The 20,000-nt window shown below is 32.4% G+C and overlaps 1 protein-coding gene across 2 annotated transcripts in view; it reads left to right on the top strand.

Annotated features, from left to right (window-relative positions):
• LOC145254284 (uncharacterized) overlaps window positions 1-20,000 on the top strand; it is a 160,224-nt gene that overhangs the window by 48,069 nt on the left and 92,155 nt on the right. For both annotated transcript variants that reach the window (XM_080113011.1, XM_080113012.1), the window contains one exon: window positions 3,709-4,232. In XM_080113011.1, coding sequence (XP_079969137.1) covers window positions 3,923-4,232 — 310 coding nt within the window. In that variant the 5' untranslated portion in view covers window positions 3,709-3,922. The remainder of the gene's footprint in view (window positions 1-3,708; window positions 4,233-20,000) is intronic.

The following is a 20,000-nucleotide window of genomic DNA, read 5'->3' as shown; positions in this document are numbered from 1 at the left end:
TTACTTAAGGATAAGTGTTAATTTGTACCGTAATAGAAATCTGATAATTTATTTTAGAGTACCGCTCATCAAAGAAACTGTTCACGTTGGACTTGAAAGCAGCCGTGTCATAGTCAGCCGGGAAGCAGGTCCGTGATATCGTGTTTCCTGGGCATCTCTAAGGAAATAAAAAAAAAACTCTGCTCGTGGAATTTTCATTTAGATCTAAATAAAATACGCGATAAAGAAAGTTTCAGTTAAATAAAACAGAGATGTCTTTTCTAAAGATGTATCAATTCAAGTGATGCGTTTGTTGTGTAGCGGGGGTTCATATTGGAAACATTATAACTGGCACTAAAAACAAAGATGATAAAGACATTTATTTACACACACGACGACGACGACTGTAACGATTCTTGGGGCTTCATATTATTATTAATACGAAGCTAAGACATTTATACAACAGTTTTTGTTCACACAGAGGAGGGACACATTACTTGAGGGAGGTTATACAATGTTCGTTTAAAAGATGATGATAAACAGTTGGTGGAATGATGACACGTAGACAAACAGTTACAAAATATAGGTGATGATTTCTTTATTCATCAGCCGGCCGATTGATGATGTCAGGGATTCAAGCTTGTATAGCTACATGGTCTACCGTTCTACCCTTCGCCTCTAAGGGCATTAGCTTCACTCTCTAGTCCTCTATCTCTGTGTGAGTGTGACTCTCTCTCTCTCTCTTTCTCTCTCTTTCTCTCTCTTTCTCTAACTTCGAACCCTCGTCTCAATATATTGAGAATCTCCTTTGTTTGTGACGTTAGAGGTGTGCTGTTAACTAACGTGACTAAAGTTCGCGTGGATTTTACATTTGTCTGTCCAAACACACTTTTGGCAAACAAAGAATTCCCAATTTTAATTGTTCAATATCTTACCTATTTTTAATCATTATCTATAAACTTGCATTGTCCATTCTTTTAACTGACATATTTAATATCCAGTTATTTATAAAAGAATGGACAGTCGTTTTTTTATGGCATAAATAATATTTAGTTATTTCTAAAAGAATTAACAATCGACTGCATTCCTAGGATTTCGATTCTAGTCTTTTCCTAATATCATTTTCACTTATCAAGTCTGCCTTCTTACTTACATGAGAAGGGGACAACCCTCCTTATGTAACACATTTAGCAACAAAAAATGCTGCTGCAAACTTCAACCTGACAGACCGACGCCTACAGATGTATGAATGCATCTAGCAATTTAGTTATTATTTCTAATTTTAAGCGTGACAGATCAAAAAAAAATTCAATTTAAAACCTAGAAATGGAAGACTAAGTGGTATAGATCGACGCACAAGCCTATTTCTGTAAAGTGTAGACGCATATAAAATGCAATTATAAAACCTAACTGTGACAGACCAATGAAAATATAAATTGGTGAGTGTCTCCTCTTGCTCCGAATCAAACTCTTTCAAATTTGAAAACAAAAGAAAGCTAAAATGCAGAAGTGCCACAATTGTATATGTGTATAAATTTTAAATTTAAGCGTGACAGACAAATGAACGTTTAAAACTTAAACGTGATAGACTAATGAAAATTTAAATTTAAAACTTAAACATGACAGATCACTGAAAATATAAATTTAAAACTTAAGCATAACAGACCAATAAAAATTTTAATCTAAAATTTAATTGTGACAGATTAATGAAAATGTAATTTTTAAACTTAATCGTAATATAAGCATCTAAGTACTCGACCCAAGACGGGAAGCTAATTAAAACCAAAGATACTGTGTGCGATCTGGGAGTAACGTTGGATTCTGATGGTACATTCACCTCCCAGATCGACAAAGTTTGTTCAACTGCACGGAGCCTTTCCAGTTGGATTCTACGCACTTTCAAAACAAGACAAAAAAAACTAATGCTGACACTCTGGAAGTCGCTGGTGTTGCCACACATTGATTACTGTTGTCAGCTGTGGACTCCGGACAGAAAAGGTCATATTCAAGCATTAGAGGCCGTCCAGAAGTCGTGTCTAAGAAAGATAACTGGTTATAGTCAATTGAATTATTGGCAACTGCTGGGTGCGTTGAATATCAAATCGATTCAACGCAGGCAAGAAAGATATTCAATCATCTATACCTGGCGTATGATGGAGAACCAGGTGCCCAACGCTGGTATACAGCAACATATCTCAAAACGTGGCAGAAGGTGTGTGGTACCACCCCTAACCAGTGCCAGGGACAACTGGGTCCGACGGCTCAGGGAATCGAGTTTAAATTCTCGGGATCCTACGCTCTTCAATTGCCTGCCACGTAACATCAGAGAGATCACGAACTGCAAAACAGAATCGTTCAAGTCGGCGCTGGATACCTGGCTGAAGTCTGTACCAGACGAACCTCAGATCCCCGGTTATACCGCTATGAGACGCAGTGAATCCAATAGCTTACGCCACATGCTTGTCTGTGTAAAGAGGGACAGCGAAACGGTGCAGCGGTCTATTGATTCGACGCCGCCTATACCGTCCCAACTGGAGGCCGCTTGCCGCAGTGACCTTGAAGGGCTCTGACCGTCGAAAGACATCACACAAAAAAAAAATATATTAATGAAAATTATGTTTCAAACATAAGCGTGATCGATAGACGGACTTTTAAATAAATTCTGTACATGTAATTCAAACGTGACAGGGCGACAGACGGACAAAGTGTCTTATACAGATGCGAGGCCGCATCTAAAAATATAATTCGTTTTCAATTAATATTAATTGTGGAACTTTTGTATTTAAGCTTTCTTTGGTTTTCATGTTTTGACAGAGTTTGATTCTGGCCAAGGGGAGACAATCGCCAAATTTACGAAACTTTTTGGCAAATCAAATGCATTAATACAGTTACTCAGTAACACAACAGAAAATATTAATTACCGGAACGTTTATAAATAGTAATTTGTACGAGCTTTCGCGATGCTCAGAAGATAACAATGGAATCCAATACCAGGATCATCAGGAGGAACCACTTCGCAGTTTCGGTCCTCACTCCTTTACTGTATCTCTGCTCTGTGGCGAAAATTCTGGGAACGTGGGCTTACCTCTTAAACGGCCTCGGTGTGCACTTTGCCGGCGCAGCGTCGTGATGCTGAAAAGGGTCCAAGATGGTGCCTGTGGCTTTATATAACAATGCAGTCTCGCAGAATCTCGTGTGATCTCGCACACATATGCAAATTGGAGGACTGGAGCAGATGGGGACAGACATGAAAACGAGTCTACAGAAAGTACCGACGGACGACGCTGCTGTAGTGAGCTGAGGTTTTGGGTCCTATTTTTTCTATGCAACAATAACAATCTCTGAAGCAGCGCCCACTCTCCACCACCACCACCACCATCAGAAGTCGTATTGGTACAAAGTCACCTGACGCTTACTGCAGGCCTGTCAAACTAAAATTAAACATCATTAAAATAAAAACTTTTCCAATACCGTATATTCCCAAAATAATGTTTTTTTTTTGTTTTTTTAATATATATATATATATATATATATATATATATATATATATATATATATATATATACAAAGAAAGCTAAAGTACAGACGTGCTTTAATAGTTTAATTATTACTTTTATTTTCGTTTCTCTGTTTTGTTTGTTTGTTTTTGATGTTGTTTTATTTTTGCTTTTAGTTGTTTTTTATAAAACAATCTTTTCCTATATTTAGAATATGATTTTAATTTTCTAGCTGGAAGTTCCAGATGAACAGGATACTACACACGCCCACCCTGACCAACCTGACCATATCTAACCAGCATTTACAGTGCATGCTACCGAAAAATCGTTCATCTTTTTACAGCAAGACGCAATAAAAAGGGAAAAAACACACCTGGATGTTCATCCGTCCGCCATCTTGATTTCTTTCTTTTTCTTCACTGGATGTTCTAAGTTGTAAACTCAAGATGAATCGTTTACGAAAGGAACTGAAAGTCGCTTCGATTCCTTGCGATTCTCCCTATTATCATTGGAGCTCCCAGTCATACACGCTGTCCGAACTGGTTTCCGAGTTCACCCTACCCCGCGTTGTTATGTGCGCCGTGGAGTCATGTTACCTTAACAACATGGATTTCGAGTTCGATCTCAAACAGCCACTGTTAATCTACACATCGCGCACCGCTAAGAAACTCCGTACAAAATGCCTGGAATACAATGCAAGCAAAGATTCGTACGTGGGACAAGAACCAGATATTATTATCCCTGAAGATTATAGCGGTAAGATTATCAATTCTGAATGGAAATGTTTTTGAAGTGCTTTACAGTTTTTTAATATTGCTGAATTAGGGACGTTTTGTAGTTAAAAACTAATGTCTAATTACATGCTAATAAGAGATTTAATACTAATTTTGGTCAAAAACACAAACTTACGACCACAGAAAGACGAAAACCAGCATCAGAAATCATGAGTATAGAAATAAATAGATGAATGAGCAAACATCAGCAATAGAGTTTAAAATTATTTTAGTTTCTTCTGCATTTATCGACCCGCGACTTTCAAAAGGTTGCTCGGGTGTGCCCGGCAGATGACCGGAATAGCCTTATTACAAAAAACACAACTTGTTACAACACGCTTTCCATTGTTAAGGATGGTGACGACCACTGAAATTCATAAGGTAATACAGTGGAAAGAATGTCTTAATATCCAGAAAACTACTTGTCGGCTGTTTCCGGTTCTTCCCGTAATCTGCCGGGCACACCCGAGTAACCTCGTGGAAATTGCGGGTTGATAAATGCAGAAGTACGTTATTGTAATAGTACAAAACATTATCGAACATCATGAAAAAAACACCTATGCTTTTGTGTTGGGGAAGCAGGGTATTTTTAATTTTAAAAGGAAACGTTTTTATTTCAATTAAACTTCATTTTTTTATTTCTTTTCCTTTTTTTTTTAAAGAAATATAAATGAAACTTCTATGAGAAAATAACCATGCTTTTTTGTCATATAAAATATTGTTATTGACACCATTTTTATTCAAACAATTGACTGAATTAATTAATTAATTAATTAGTTGGATTAATTTTCTTGATTGATTAATTAGTTAATTAGAAAAATGGTGGTGTTTGTGGTTGTTTATGTTTTATTTCATGTCTGCAACATATTTTCTTCTTTATTACTCATACAAAACCCAATGTCTCTCAGGCATTACCTTCTCCTTTTATAGGGTGATCATCTCGAGTATTACTTCCTCTATGTTGAAGGGGATATCTAAGTAGCCATTTTGTTGTCATATCAACCGACAAGGCATTACCACCTCATTTTATAGAAAGGGAAGAAGTATTTATCTTTTGAAGGTTACTTTAGTAAATTTTCATTCGTCATGATACATTCCTCCCAGGCATTACCTCTTTTGGAAGAGTGGGGTAGTATACATTTGTCCCTTAATATACCATATTTCCAGGATGATCATCTCCTTTTCTGGAGGGGAGAGGGATATAGTGTTCTGTTATAATATCATGCTCCCAGACATTACCTCCTACTTTGGAGGTCAATGTATGTAGTTCGTTTATTATGATACCATATTCCTTGTTTAGTAAAATAAAAATATCTGACTGGAGGGAACATATTTTTGCTTGTAGAATAAAATTTTCGGTAAAACTTGTGGAGAACGATCTGTTTTACGGTTGTTATAAAAATGGAGCAGAAATTTAAATTTCGTTCCGTTTTAATTATTTTTAACTTGCGCATGCGCCAAAAAAAAAAGCAATGAAAGCATAGCATTCAACAATCGTACTTTTTATATTAAAAAAAAACGATGATTTTTTATATATAATTTTTTATGAAATTTTATTAACAAAAACGAAATAACTTAATTTTAAAACGAAAAAAGTTTGGTAGAAAAAATTTGGTAGAAAAAGTTTGGTAGAAAAAATTTGGTAGAAAAAGTTTGGTAGAAAAAGTTTGGTATACCTATTTAGTGGGTTTTTTGTTTTTTGTACATAAGTCCAACTCACTGTTCACATTGGAAATGTCGACTTTTATAGGTTTTCGGGTATGCTTACAACGAATAAATATCCTCAACCTCCCCATGTTAAGAACGACTTTCGGAATAGGAAATCTAACCTTCCCATGTTAAAAACGGCTTCCGAAATAAACACCCCCAACCTCCTCATATTAAGAACGGCTTTCGAAATAGACACCCCCAAGCTTGTCAGTTATACCTGAAATCCTATAAAAATTGACATGTCGAATGTGAACGGTGAGTTGGACGTAATGTAATAAAACGGAAGGAAATTTAAAGTTCCATTTTTAAAACAACCGTAAAACAGAGTATTCTTCGCAAGTTTTACCAAATTTTCTAATCATCAAAAAATACAACAGGGTACGTAGAGCATAAATTTTTCCGTTGGATTTGGGGTTTTTAAACTTTAATTCAAGCCAGAACATAATTTGTATTCAGTTTAAAAACTTCGAAATTACTTTTAATCTTTTTAATGTCACGATTGAAGACAAAGCAGCTTAAAAAAAAAGGAATCAAATTTCGCGAATTTGGTATTTTTTAAGGCCAATTTAGCAATCCTGGCCAAGAATATGAGAGTGACCTTCCTTTGATGTAACCTCGTTTTCGAATATTATCAGAATAATATATTATCATTGTTGTAATGATGTAAGAAAGGAACTCGTAGTCATTTCGACGTGCAGCGGTTCTTCACTGAAGAAAGAAATCAGCGAAACGTTATGTAAAAAAGGAAACATTCGAAAGAAACGAGACAGAAAGAACATTGTCTGTCCGGAGGTGCTGGACTGAAGGAGGAAATTAATGATTGTCTCTTACAATGTGATTTTATTATTTTTATTGAACTATGTAGCACAATGATATTTTCTAGGTATTTATTATTAATTTATCTCATTTTGGGTCAGTTTATATATTTAAAATACAATAGACACTGTGTTCATAGAAATGTTAATAAGCTCATATTTGTTGCGTGTTATTACTTTTTCAGTCCTAAAAACTAATTTTTTACGTTGTCTAGAAAAATAGCAACTTTATCAAAACATATTTGTTGATTCAATATATTTCTTATTCTGTGGAATTTCCACGGGTTCTGCTAGTTTTTAAATATTTTAGCAGTTGAATGCAAATCGGAGACGTGTTTAATTATGAAACGTTGAACTTATAACGTGGTGCACTTAAAGGCATGATTTTTAAAAGAAAGGTAGAAATTCTAAGAAAAATGTTCTCGTTCATTCTAACCGAAAACATTGGGAGGGGAAACAGATTCAGTTCCAGACTAAAATCTTAATGTTGTATTCTCATTACTGATAAAAACAACAATATATATATATGTCAAGAAAAAATATTTAAGTAAGAGGTGTGAGTTCCGTTATAGAAGCGTTGATTTAATTTGAATAAAATAAAATTCGCATCGGCTGCGCTTAAAAGCCAAATCACAACGCAATATTATGAAAATAAACAGATAGTTTACTTGTTTGAAATTTATGATTTAAATATATTTCGGAGTCAAACTTCATCCTCAGTATTTTGTACATCTTTTTTCTTTCTCTTTTTTTTCCTTCTTCTTTCTTACAATGTTGTAAGGTTGGAGAAAGAAAAGTGCGTTGTTTATATATTACTAACAAAAATATCCGTCGTTGACTGGGTTCACAAACAGCATACTCTGATTTATGAAAGTATGATAGGTTATGAAAAGGAAGGGCTGTAAAGAGATAGCTTCGAATTTGGGGGTATCAAAATCAAATATGATGAAAATAAAAATAAAATAGATAAACCCCATAATTTAATATACTATACCTGTTCACACTGAAACACTTATCACAATATTCTGTGGATCTATATTAAAAAACCTTGTTAAACTTTGTGACATATTTCCATTCTATGGAGGTCAGGAGCGAACGAACACCCCATAATTTTATTATACCATATTTCTTCAAACTGAAACATAATTATCAAACTATGCTTACGCAAATAGATATGAAAAGTCTTTATTAAAGTTTGTGCCTATTTCCATTCTATGGAGGCCAGGCACGAACGCAGACCCCACAATTTTATTATACCATCCCTATTTAAGTTAAAACATACTTATCAAAGTATTCTTATGTACATCTATATAAAAAACACTTGTAAACGTTTTTTTTTTTTTAATTTTTTATTTTGGACCAGGCGCGAACGCAGATCCCACAATTTTAATGAACCACCGTTCTGCCAGATCAAACATACCGATTCCTGTGTCTCGATACATCTTCTATCATTATATGTAATCAGTTTTTTAAAATAGTCAACCATATAGGAGCCTATTAGTGACCAGACACACACACACACACACACACACACACACACACGCACGCACACACGCACACACACGCACACACATTCAGCTTTATATTATAGATTTTATATATATTCGAATGTTCCATTAAAGTTCTCTTTGGCTTCTCAAACACTGAGTTAGTAAATAAGTTGAGAACATAATTTTCCTCTTCCCAATAGAACATTTAAATATGTTATAGCATATTTTTGTGGTCTCCTCATCTTACTGGATTCCGGGGCAAGAAATCATCTAATCTGCTGGAGTATCCAGCTTTGTGCTTTGACCTGAGGTAACATCACTTGGAGAAGGTGCAACATTTCTCAAAACCCGGTGTGGGTTAGCCAAGCCACGGAGATCTTATTTGGGTCGCGAAAACTGTGAATTTTTAAATATTTCGTTAAGGTTCACTTGTAGGGGAAAGTATCCCCATGGAAGGTTGTCCTGACAAATCCCTGTACAGAGAGATCTTTAACACTAAGATAGTGTTTAGTAGGCCTTTAAGTTCTCTTCGGTAAACATTCAAGTTTTGTCTAGTAGTTCTCTTCGGTAAACATTCAAATTCTCTCTTTTTCTGACTATATTAGAAAGTGAAACAGAAGGAGATGACAGTAAAACCCAAGAAAGTAATACAGTGTTATAGACATAGTAAAAATGTATCTTATTTGATCTCGAGCGATGCCAGATCTTCCTGCTAGTCCATTATAATCCAAAGCTTGTAAAGAAAATTTAAAATCATTTTATTTTAGGAGATAAATGACAAGATTCAAAAGAATAATTCCATCGAATGTATGAAGATTTTATCAAATTATAATTAAAATAGTTTCATTATTCTTTGGTTTTTCAAGCACTCATAAAAATTACAAGACAGCGTTGGCATTAATGAAATGCAAGCATGAAAACAAGAAAACACTTACATTTGCTGAATTAAAATTAATTCTTCGTCATCATCGATTAACACCTGTTTCATATGCTGACATGACTTTTTAGAAATTGATTTCCAAACTGACCTATCTCTAGTTTTTATTCTATCCCTCTTTCTTTTATGGCCATCTTTAATACATCTCTGCCAACTTAGCCTGATACATCAACAGTTCTACATTTAACTCGCATTCATTCTTGCAACATAACCATACCAACGAAGTATTCTGTTTTGCACACACCATCCTATACTGTCCAGATATAATTTTCCTCTGCGGTCATCAGAACTGAGCTTGTTTGTAAAACTCATATCACCCATCTATCATATCATTCTCATATAATTTCTCTCCATGCAACGTATGTCTTCAACCATCACTGGCCAGATTTCAGTTTTATAAAAAAAATATTAATTATAATGTACTTCAATCTTATACAAACCAAACGGAATGGTGTAGGGTAACTTTAGATTGGGGGTGAGCTCACTGCTTATTAAGGCCCGGAAGTCATTTCTTAAAATAAAGGTTAATGAGTGTTTGCTAAACGGTGAGACAACGCCATGATGATCAGTAATGGTGTAACCCAACACTCTGATCCCCAGCTGGCATCAATTGTGATGGATGACTCTCGTCTGGGTGAGGCCCCGTGTTTTGACAAGCTTCTGGGTTTGACCTTTACTCCTGATCTGAAATGGAACACGTACATCAAGTCTGTTGCCAAGGTCGCTGGAAAGATGGTGGGATCCTTCTACCACTCCAGAAGATATCTCACTACTGATGCAATTCTCTATCTATATAAAAGCCAAGTACGTCAAAGGATGGAATACTGTTGCCATATCTGGGCAGGAGCTACCAAAAGCAGCCTATCGTGCCTTGACAGAGTACAAAATAGACTTCGTGGCTTAGTGGGGGATGCCCTTTTCTCTACCCTGCAACCCCTCTCCCACAGAAGAGACGTTGCGAGTCTATCCTTGTTTTATCGTTATTTTCATGGCAGGTGCTCGTCTGAACTCCAATCCCTGGTCCCCCCCTCGCCAATCTTTCACGAAAAACACCCGTCTAGCTGAATCCACTGTGAAAAATTTCCCCCACTCTATATCTGTGCCTAAATCAAAACGCGGATTCCATGAACAAAGCTTCTTTCTTAGAACTGCACGCTTGTGGAACTCTGTTCCGTCTGCCTGCTTCCCTCCGGACTACAACTTGGATGTCTTCAAGTCTAATGTTAACAAATTCCTAATGAACCGCCCCCTTAAGTAAACACTCCATCAAATCTCCACACTAACGTAATGTACTTGCAATAACCCTTATCCCTGAGTGGCTTCCGGGCCTTGATAAGTGGTGATCACTGTGTAAAAAAAAAAAAAAAAAAGAAAAAAAAACTTGTGTAAAGTTTAATTACATAAGAGGACGGTTCAACGAGAATATTTACATTAGACTTGAAAACGACCACGTTATACTCAGCTGAGAAGCAGATCTATGGTGCTGTGTTCCACAGACGGACAATGGTAAATTGTTGAATGGTGTATTCGCTTGTCCACTTTCCGTTCCTGATTAGTAAACAGCCATACATGGTTAGAGAGACTGACCCACGCGTTTATAAAATACTAGCGCGCCAATTAATTTATGCAGAAACTGGGGCATATGCATGCGAGCATTATGTTGCTATTTTCTAAACAATTCACATCTTGTAAGTAAAAACTACACTAGATGAGATTGAAATCAAAAGCTAAAGACAGTGAGTCAAGTACCATGACCATTAGGCCAGCATGACACGTCTCTAAAAAGTGTTTTTTCAAACCTACTTATTTTTAACATAATCTGAACCATTCACGCATGCGCATTTGTAGAACAGTTAGCAAACAGATAAAAATCCGAACGTTTCCAATTTTTCAATTTTGACCCCTCAGCAGCTGTTTTCCTTTTTTTTCGGATAAAAACTGATTAAAAAGTTTTTCACGTATCTGAATACCCTATATACCAAATTTCAAGTTTGCGGATCAAAAATTCCTTCAATATATAGATTGAGAATTGTCCTCACACACACATTCTCACTTTTCTAGATATGGAGATATAGATATATGAGAACTATAGTAGCCTGAATGCATGTCTCTCTTTTCATGTATTACTGAAGTATCAAGCGAATGACCACAACAGATTAGATCGATACCGCTTGGTGATTTACTATTATAACTTTATGTTTCATTAATCTCTTAATATTTTATTGGACGCCCGTTGTAGAGTAATGGTCCAGAAACTGATCTGCTGGGCAAGCACTCTTTGTTGTTGCTCTAATATAATATGCACACATAAGAATTTAAAGCCACAAATAAATGTTCGTGTGAAAACTGAACTGTTTAAAAAGACAAATGAAGTGACCATCAAAAGAAATAGAACTATAGACTTTTTTTTATTTATTTTTGCTTTCATTCGTCTTTTTAGTAACAAACAATTCGCGATTCGCAACATCTTGGACTTTGCTAAATAACCGCCATTATAATTTAAATACAATAGTATTTTTTTTTATATATATACTTACTAGCATGGCCGCCCGTCGTTGCCCGCCGTTGCCCGCCGTTGCCCGCCGTTACCCGGAACCAAAATTTAACATATTTCTATTAAAACCTCTCTCTCTCTTTCTCTCTTTCTCTCTCTCTCTCTCTCTCTCTCTCTCTCTCTCTCTCTCTCTCGATTTAAAAAATTTTTTTTGGAAAATGTAAAATGTCGGAGCAGAGAAAGTTGCATACACATATGGAGAGTACAAATGTTAAAAAAAACTAGGTTTCTAACACCAGCCGCTAGACAAGCATTTGATTTTAAAGATTGGCTACTTTGAGACACGGAAAAGTCCTTATCTTTTGAAGATTCATATGGAATTATTTTTTATTTTACAGTTTTAATCATAATAAGGAGTGTGTTTATTTATGTAAATAAACTATATAATGACGTATATGCTAAAAATTCAAAAATTTATAATTGACCCCCCCCCACCGAAATATTTTTCAAGTCCCGCATTTTACTTTATTGCATTATAACTGTAACAAATAACAAAAATAATCAGTTCTTTTTACTGTCAATGAAAACAAAAAGAATTTTTTTAATTCTGTTTGGAGAAAAAGATTTAATATAAACTAAAACAAATTGTTTACCTACCTCTAGGAAGTTGTCTATGTTTGTATAAAACACAAAATTGCCAAATACACAATAAAGCTATTTTTCATGCATAATGTCAAAATTCTCCCTATAATACCCCTCTGAAGCAAAAAATGGCCTCATTTTATGGCATAAAATTTTAGCAATTATATGTCTATATCTTGCTGACAGTCCATAGACTGATTGGCATGCTTCGGGTGTTAATTTTACTGCCCTTTCGACACTTTGTGAATGTGCAGGCAAATCAGATAACTCTGGTTTTCTGCCGCTCATCATTAATTCCTGAAGTTCATGATCTGATAATTCTTTAATCAATACTGGCTCTGACACTCCACTTTGAGGAAAGTCTATCAAATGTGACCAGTGTAAAACGTCAAAATTTATTGTTGAAATTTTTAAACGATTTTTCACTAGTTCCGCACTCTTTCTGAAAAAGAAAAGAGAAATCAAATTATTTTATTTACTTGAACAAATGAACATAACTTTTATTTATTTTTTTATTAAAATACTAATTTTAAATGTACGTATAAATCGACGTAAACAATTTGATCAGTTTTATATAAATAGATTTCTACTTACCTAATTGTTAAAATGCATTTTATAGCTTCTTCTCTCACTTCCATTTCGTCTGATTTTAACATTGAAAACAAAACATTTTCAGACAAAAATGGTAAAAGCATTAAATCGAAGATTTCTTAAAACAATTTCCTGAATTTCTGCTTTTTTATTTGACCAATCATTTTAAAAATATGTAGTTGCTGGCTGTGAAACTGATTGTCTAGTTTCTCCTAACGCAATTAACTTTTTAGATTTTTCCACTGCAGCTTTATCAACAGGTCTGAGTTGAAAATTGCCTTTGCGTCCAATTTATTTCTTTGGTTCCTTCAAATATTTTCGCTATTCCAGAGAAACCTGAAGTATAAAATTAGACAAATGTTTATTCTAATCTACTCTTATCTTAGAAATAATACCATTTTACATACAAAAAAATGTAAGAATTTCTTTTCTCGTTGGTTTACATAAATTTATTTAAGATGTGTATGATATTGTCATTAAAAATTTTAAAAGAACACGATAAAAAATAAAAAATTAAAATAAACTTACTTTTTTATTTTTTTTTTTATAGGACAAGTACTATATGCCTTTTTTATAGGACAAGTACTATATGCCTTTTTTATAGGACAGGTACTATATGCCTTTTTTATAGGACAGGTACTATATGCTTTGACTGACAATTTTTTTTCTGCATTTGACATTTTTGTCATTACAACTTGCAATTGGCAGGTCACACGAACAAGATGAAATGTCAAATAATGTCAAGTTTTTTACAATAACATTTTAGGCAAATGTGGATAAAGATTTTCTATTTATTTGCTTAAATTTTTTAAAGCAGGTGTCCCGCAATTTGTGCACAATCCACAGTTCAGTTTAAAGGGCAAACAGGGATTTACTGCCTTCAAAATATCTATAATGTAATTTGCCATTAATTTTGAAAGAACAAATGTATTTAAAGTTGAATAAGAATTCTCCATATACTAACCATATTTGATAACTTGGCGGAAAGTGTAGGGGGTTCTGTTGTATTTAATGGAGAAGGTGGGCCCGAAAATTTTGTAGAATCATTACTTCGTGTAGAAATAGTTCGTTCCCGACTCATTGTTTGAAAAATATCTGAGAAAAATATATTTTATGATATTGTTAGAAATTCGACAAAGGATATTATGAATTAAATATGAAATTATGAAAAATAGATAAATATGAAAAAAAAAGAAATAATGATAAGTGTTTTACTTATCGAACAGTATAAAACACAAGTCAAATAATTCACATTGCGAAGAAAAATGTTTTGTCTTAAATAAAAAATTATTAAATAGCACAAAGATTTCAAATATAAATTCATTTTTCTAAGACATAAAATGCAAATTATGTAATTATTTTTATATTTAGATTAAGCCGGTTAACACAGTAAACACACGTGAGTCACTGAGTAAATATGAAAATGAAACCGATTACGTAATGGTGTACAAGGAGAAATTACGCGACTAATATAAAGCCCTGGATTATTGTTTTTAAATTTTTGTTAAATTAAATATTTTTCAGGATTTTTTTTATTGACTCTCATTTAGTTTTCTGAAAAAAGACATAGATAAAAATGACATAGATAAAAATGACATAGATAAAAAAATGACATAGATAAAAAAAATGACATAGATAAAAAAGACATAGATAAAAAAGACATAGATAAAAAAGACATAGATAAAAAAGACATAGATAAAAAAGACATAGATAAAAATGACATAGATAAAAAAAGACATAGATAAAAAAGACATAGATAAAAAAGACATAGAAAAAAAAAGACATAGATAAAAAAGACATAGATAAAAAAGACATAGATAAAAAAGACATAGATAAAAAAGACATAGATAAAAAAGACATAGATAAAAAAGACATAGATAAAAATGACATAGATAAAAAAGACATAGATAAAAATGACATAGATAAAAAAGACATAGATAAAAATGACATAGATAAAAAAAAATGACATAGATAAAAAAAAATGACATAGATAAAAAAAATGACATAGATAAAAAAAAATGACATAGATAAAAAAGACATAGATAAAAAAGACATAGATAAAAATGACATAGATAAAAAAAAGACATAGATAAAAAAGACATAGATAAAAAAAAGACATAGATAAAAAAGACATAGATAAAAAAGACATAGATAAAAAAAAGACATAGATAAAAAAGACATAGATAAAAATGACATAGATAAAAATGACATAGATAAAAAAGACATAGATAAAAAAAAGACATAGATAAAAATGACATAGATAAAAAAAAATGACATAGATAAAAAAAAATGACATAGATAAAAAAAAATGACATAGATAAAAAAAAATGACATAGATAAAAAAGACATAGATAAAAAAGACATAGATAAAAATGACATAGATAAAAAAAAGACATAGATAAAAAAAGACATAGATAAAAAAGACATAGATAAAAAAAAGACATAGATAAAAAAGACATAGATAAAAAAGACATAGATAAAAAAAAAGACATAGATAAAAAAGACATAGATAAAAAAGACATAGATAAAAAAAGACATAGATAAAAAAGACATAGATAAAAAAGACATAGATAAAAATGACATAGATAAAAAAAGACATAGATAAAAAAGACATAGATAAAAAAAGACATAGATAAAAATGACATAGATAAAAATGACATAGATAAAAAAAGACATAGATAAAAAAGACATAGATAAAAAAGACATAGATAAAAAAAGACATAGATAAAAAAGACATAGATAAAAAAGACATAGATAAAAAAAAGACATAGATAAAAAAGACATAGATAAAAAAGACATAGATAAAAAAGACATAGATAAAAAAGACATAGATAAAAAAAACATAGATAAAAATGACATAGATAAAAAAAAGACATAGATAAAAAAGACATAGATAAAAAAAGACATAGATAAAAAAGACATAGATAAAAATGACATAGATAAAAAAGACATAGATAAAAAAGACATAGATAAAAAAGACATAGATAAAAAAGACATAGATAAAAAAGACATAGATAAAAATGACATAGATAAAAAAGACATAGATAAAAAAGACATAGATAAAAAAAAGACATAGATAAAAAAGACATAGATAAAAAAGACATAGATAAAAAAAGACATAGATAAAAAAGACATAGATAAAAATGACATAGATAAAAAAGACATAGATAAAAATAACATAGATAAAAAAAAGACATAGATAAAAAAGACATAGATAAAAAAAAGACATAGATAAAAAAGACATAGATAAAAAAGACATAGATAAAAAAAAGACATAGATAAAAAAGACATAGATAAAAAAAAGACATAGATAAAAAAGACATAGATAAAAAAGACATAGATAAAAAAGACATAGATAAAAATGACATAGATAAAAAAGACATAGATAAAAAAGACATAGATAAAAAAGACATAGATAAAAAAGACATAGATAAAAAAATGACATAGATAAAAAAGACATAGATAAAAAAGACATAGATAAAAAAGACATAGATAAAAATGACATAGATAAAAAAAGACATAGATAAAAAAGACATAGATAAAAAAAAGACATAGATAAAAATGACATAGATAAAAATGACATAGATAAAAATGACATAGATAAAAAAGACATAGATAAAAAAGACATAGATAAAAAAGACATAGATAAAAAAGACATAGACAAAAAAGACATAGATAAAAAAGACATAGATAAAAAAGACATAGATAAAAAAAAGACATAGATAAAAAAGACATAGATAAAAAAGACATAGATAAAAAAGAAATAGATAAAAAAGACATAGATAAAAAAAAGACATAGATAAAAAAGACATTGATAAAAAAGACATAGATAAAAAAAGACATAGATAAAAAAGACATAGATAAAAAAGACATAGATAAAAAAAGACATAGATAAAAAAAAGACATAGATAAAAAAAGACATAGATAAAAAAGACATAGATAAAAAAGACATAGATAAAAATGACATAGATAAAAATGACATAGATAAAAAAATGACATAGATAAAAAAAAATGACATAGATAAAAAAGACATAGATAAAAAAGACATAGATAAAAAAGACATAGATAAAAAAGACATAGATAAAAAAAGACATAGATAAAAAAAGACATAGATAAAAAAGACATAGATAAAAAAGACATAGATAAAAAAGACATAGATAAAAAAGACATAGATAAAAATGACATAGATAAAAAAAAGACATAGATAAAAAAGACATAGATAAAAAAGACATAGATAAAAAAGACATAGATAAAAAAAAGACATAGATAAAAAAGACATAGATAAAAAAGACATAGATAAAAAAGACATAGATAAAAAAGACATAGATAAAAAAGACATAGATAAAAAAGACATAGATAAAAATGACATAGATAAAAATGACATAGATAAAAAAATGACATAGATAAAAAAAAATGACATAGATAAAAAAAGACATAGATAAAAAAGACATAGATAAAAAAGACATAGATAAAAAAGACATAGATAAAAATGACATAGATAAAAAAAGACATAGATAAAAAAGACATAGATAAAAAAGACATAGATAAAAAAAGACATAGATAAAAAAGACAAAGATATTACAAACAAAAGAAACAAATATTGCTTACACTATCTTCATTTTCTTCTTCAAAACCGGAATTAATATGACATGCTTATTCTTTCATTTAACACCGGCATCTGGCGACATAGCGACGGAATATTGATTTTTTTTTTCGATCTTTAAATTCATTTGCTCAATAAAATGATAATTTTGGAAAAAAAATATTTTGTGTGGTTATTCTCAATGTTATTTGACAACTTTCTCTGCATAGACATAGTCGTAATACTAAAATCGAACTACCCTAACATACATACATACATACATACATACACGCAGACAACTGCCCTTTATATTCTATATAAGCAGGGCTACCCGGCGTTGCCATGGGCCATATGAAACAAATAAAAGAAATGAAAAAAAAAAAATTCCCCCACTCTTTTCTGTGCCTAAATCAAAACGTAGATTCCATGAACAAAGCTTCTTTCTTAGAACTGCACGCCTGTGGAACTCTGTTCCGTCTGCCTGCTTCCCACCTGACTACAACTTGGATGTGTTCAAGTCCAACGTTAACAAATTTCTAATGAACCGCCCTCTTAAGTAAACACTTCATTAAATCTCCACACTAACGTACTGTACTTGCAATAACCCTTATCCCTGAGTGGCTTCCGGGCCTTGATAAGTGGTGACCACCGTGTAAAAAAAAATGAAATTACGGTTCAGAAGAGAAGGTGCCATTAACAATTAGGCTACCCTTGCTTCATTACATTCACTAAGCAGTGCCAGTTTAGAAGGTAGGTGCGATTAAGGATTAGGCCATCTTTGTTTGATCATAGACTAATAAAGCAGTGCTGATTCAGAAGAGAAAGTGCGGTTCGTGATTAGGTAACCATTGCTTCACTATAAACTAACCAAGAAGTGTCGGTTCAGAAAGGGGAAGTGTAATTATAGATTGGGTAACCCTTGCCTCACCATGGACTCGTCAAGCAGTGTCGGTTCAGAAAGAGGAGGTGCGGCAAGTGATTATGTAATACTTGCTTTACTATAGACTAATTAAGCATGGATTGAGTAGCGGATACAATTTACCAAATAATAATAGTAAGAAAGCGAGAGTTACGTGGCTTCCGAAAATAAACCAAAGATCCACTTTCTACTCTCATACTTTCAGAAATAGATAACAGATTAGTTAGTCTAGTCACGTGGTACAGGTAAGATTTGAAGTTGATTTTCAGTTTCAGTCTAGAGTGTTATATATGGCGATCGTCTTGTGATGAATGGAGAAATCGGGAAGGTTAGATTCCTGTAATTATTGTTCAACCAGAATCAAATCTCCAAGACCATAAATGGATCTTAACCAACGAAAGAATCAAATACAATATCGTCACTCTTGTTGAAAAGCGGACAATGTCTATAGTCATTATTATGGCTATGACAACAGAATATTCCTATCATTGTTTGGACTATCGAGTATATATCCGACTCAATTAGACACAGTAAATCAACCGAGAACCACATCACTCTATATAGATATTAACGGATACACGCTCGAGAGTCAAAACAATGAAAATAATATGCTGTTGTCCTAGCCCTAGTCATTATTCATGGAATATGCTACAAATGGTATTTTCAAATGGCGTATCTACATTTCTATACACCAAATGTAATCTTCCAATAAGTGATCAAAGATTAGTTACTAGTAACTGTCATAAGGCAGTATCTTAGAGAAGTAACATTATGGGATGCACATACAGATTTGGGATGCGTAAAAAGAAATTAGCAAGAGTTGAAAACTCGGATACTGTCAGGTCAAAATTAACTAGTTAATACAACACATTCTAAAACTGACGTGCTGCTTTCGGTATATCGCCTACGCAACACATTATATCCAAGTCTTTTGCAGCATATCGCCTATGCAACTTCCGGTATTCACTTCTCCGAACTGTGTCTTGTATATTTATCAAACAGGGGTATTTCTTCCCATTTCATGCAAGTGGTCGCAACCAACTCCCTTTATCCAAGTAGCCTTCTTATTTTGTTGTAACAGTCGGATGGTATTCTTCCGGCCATGCAGGTGGCATCTTTCTTATTACAGACACCATTTTCCCCCTCCTCCTCCGTCGGTGCGATCATTAAGATCATCCTGCCGACGGATATACAACAAAAATCAAGTATCATAAAAAAAGAGTTAATAAAAGACAAATACTTATCCTAGTCAGGATTTGCTTCAAGTCATTAGTCGTGTGAGTAGAAAAGGTGTTTATATTTCCCATAAACCCATTATCGCCAGTGAAATGTTCTTCAGGTTGAAACATAAATTCACATGGCAATGAATGGAAAAGGCTTAAGATTTTTATGAGCATTCTCTAATCTCTCAATATTAGACAAGAAAAACCTGCCCGTTTTTCTTTCCCAGTTTATTTATATCGCAAGAGAATCCAGCGGTTTTCGTATGACAATAAATATATGTGTGTGTGTGTGTGTGTGTGTGTGTGTGTGTGTGTGTGTGTGATTTATTTGTTTATTTTGTTTGCGAT

The sequence above is a fragment of the Euprymna scolopes genome, chromosome 3, assembly GCF_053919585.1.
Source record: "Euprymna scolopes isolate OS-2025 chromosome 3, ASM5391958v1, whole genome shotgun sequence".
NCBI classification, from domain to species: Eukaryota; Metazoa; Mollusca; class Cephalopoda; order Sepiida; family Sepiolidae; genus Euprymna; species Euprymna scolopes.
This window is presented reverse-complemented; position numbering and strand designations above follow the sequence as displayed.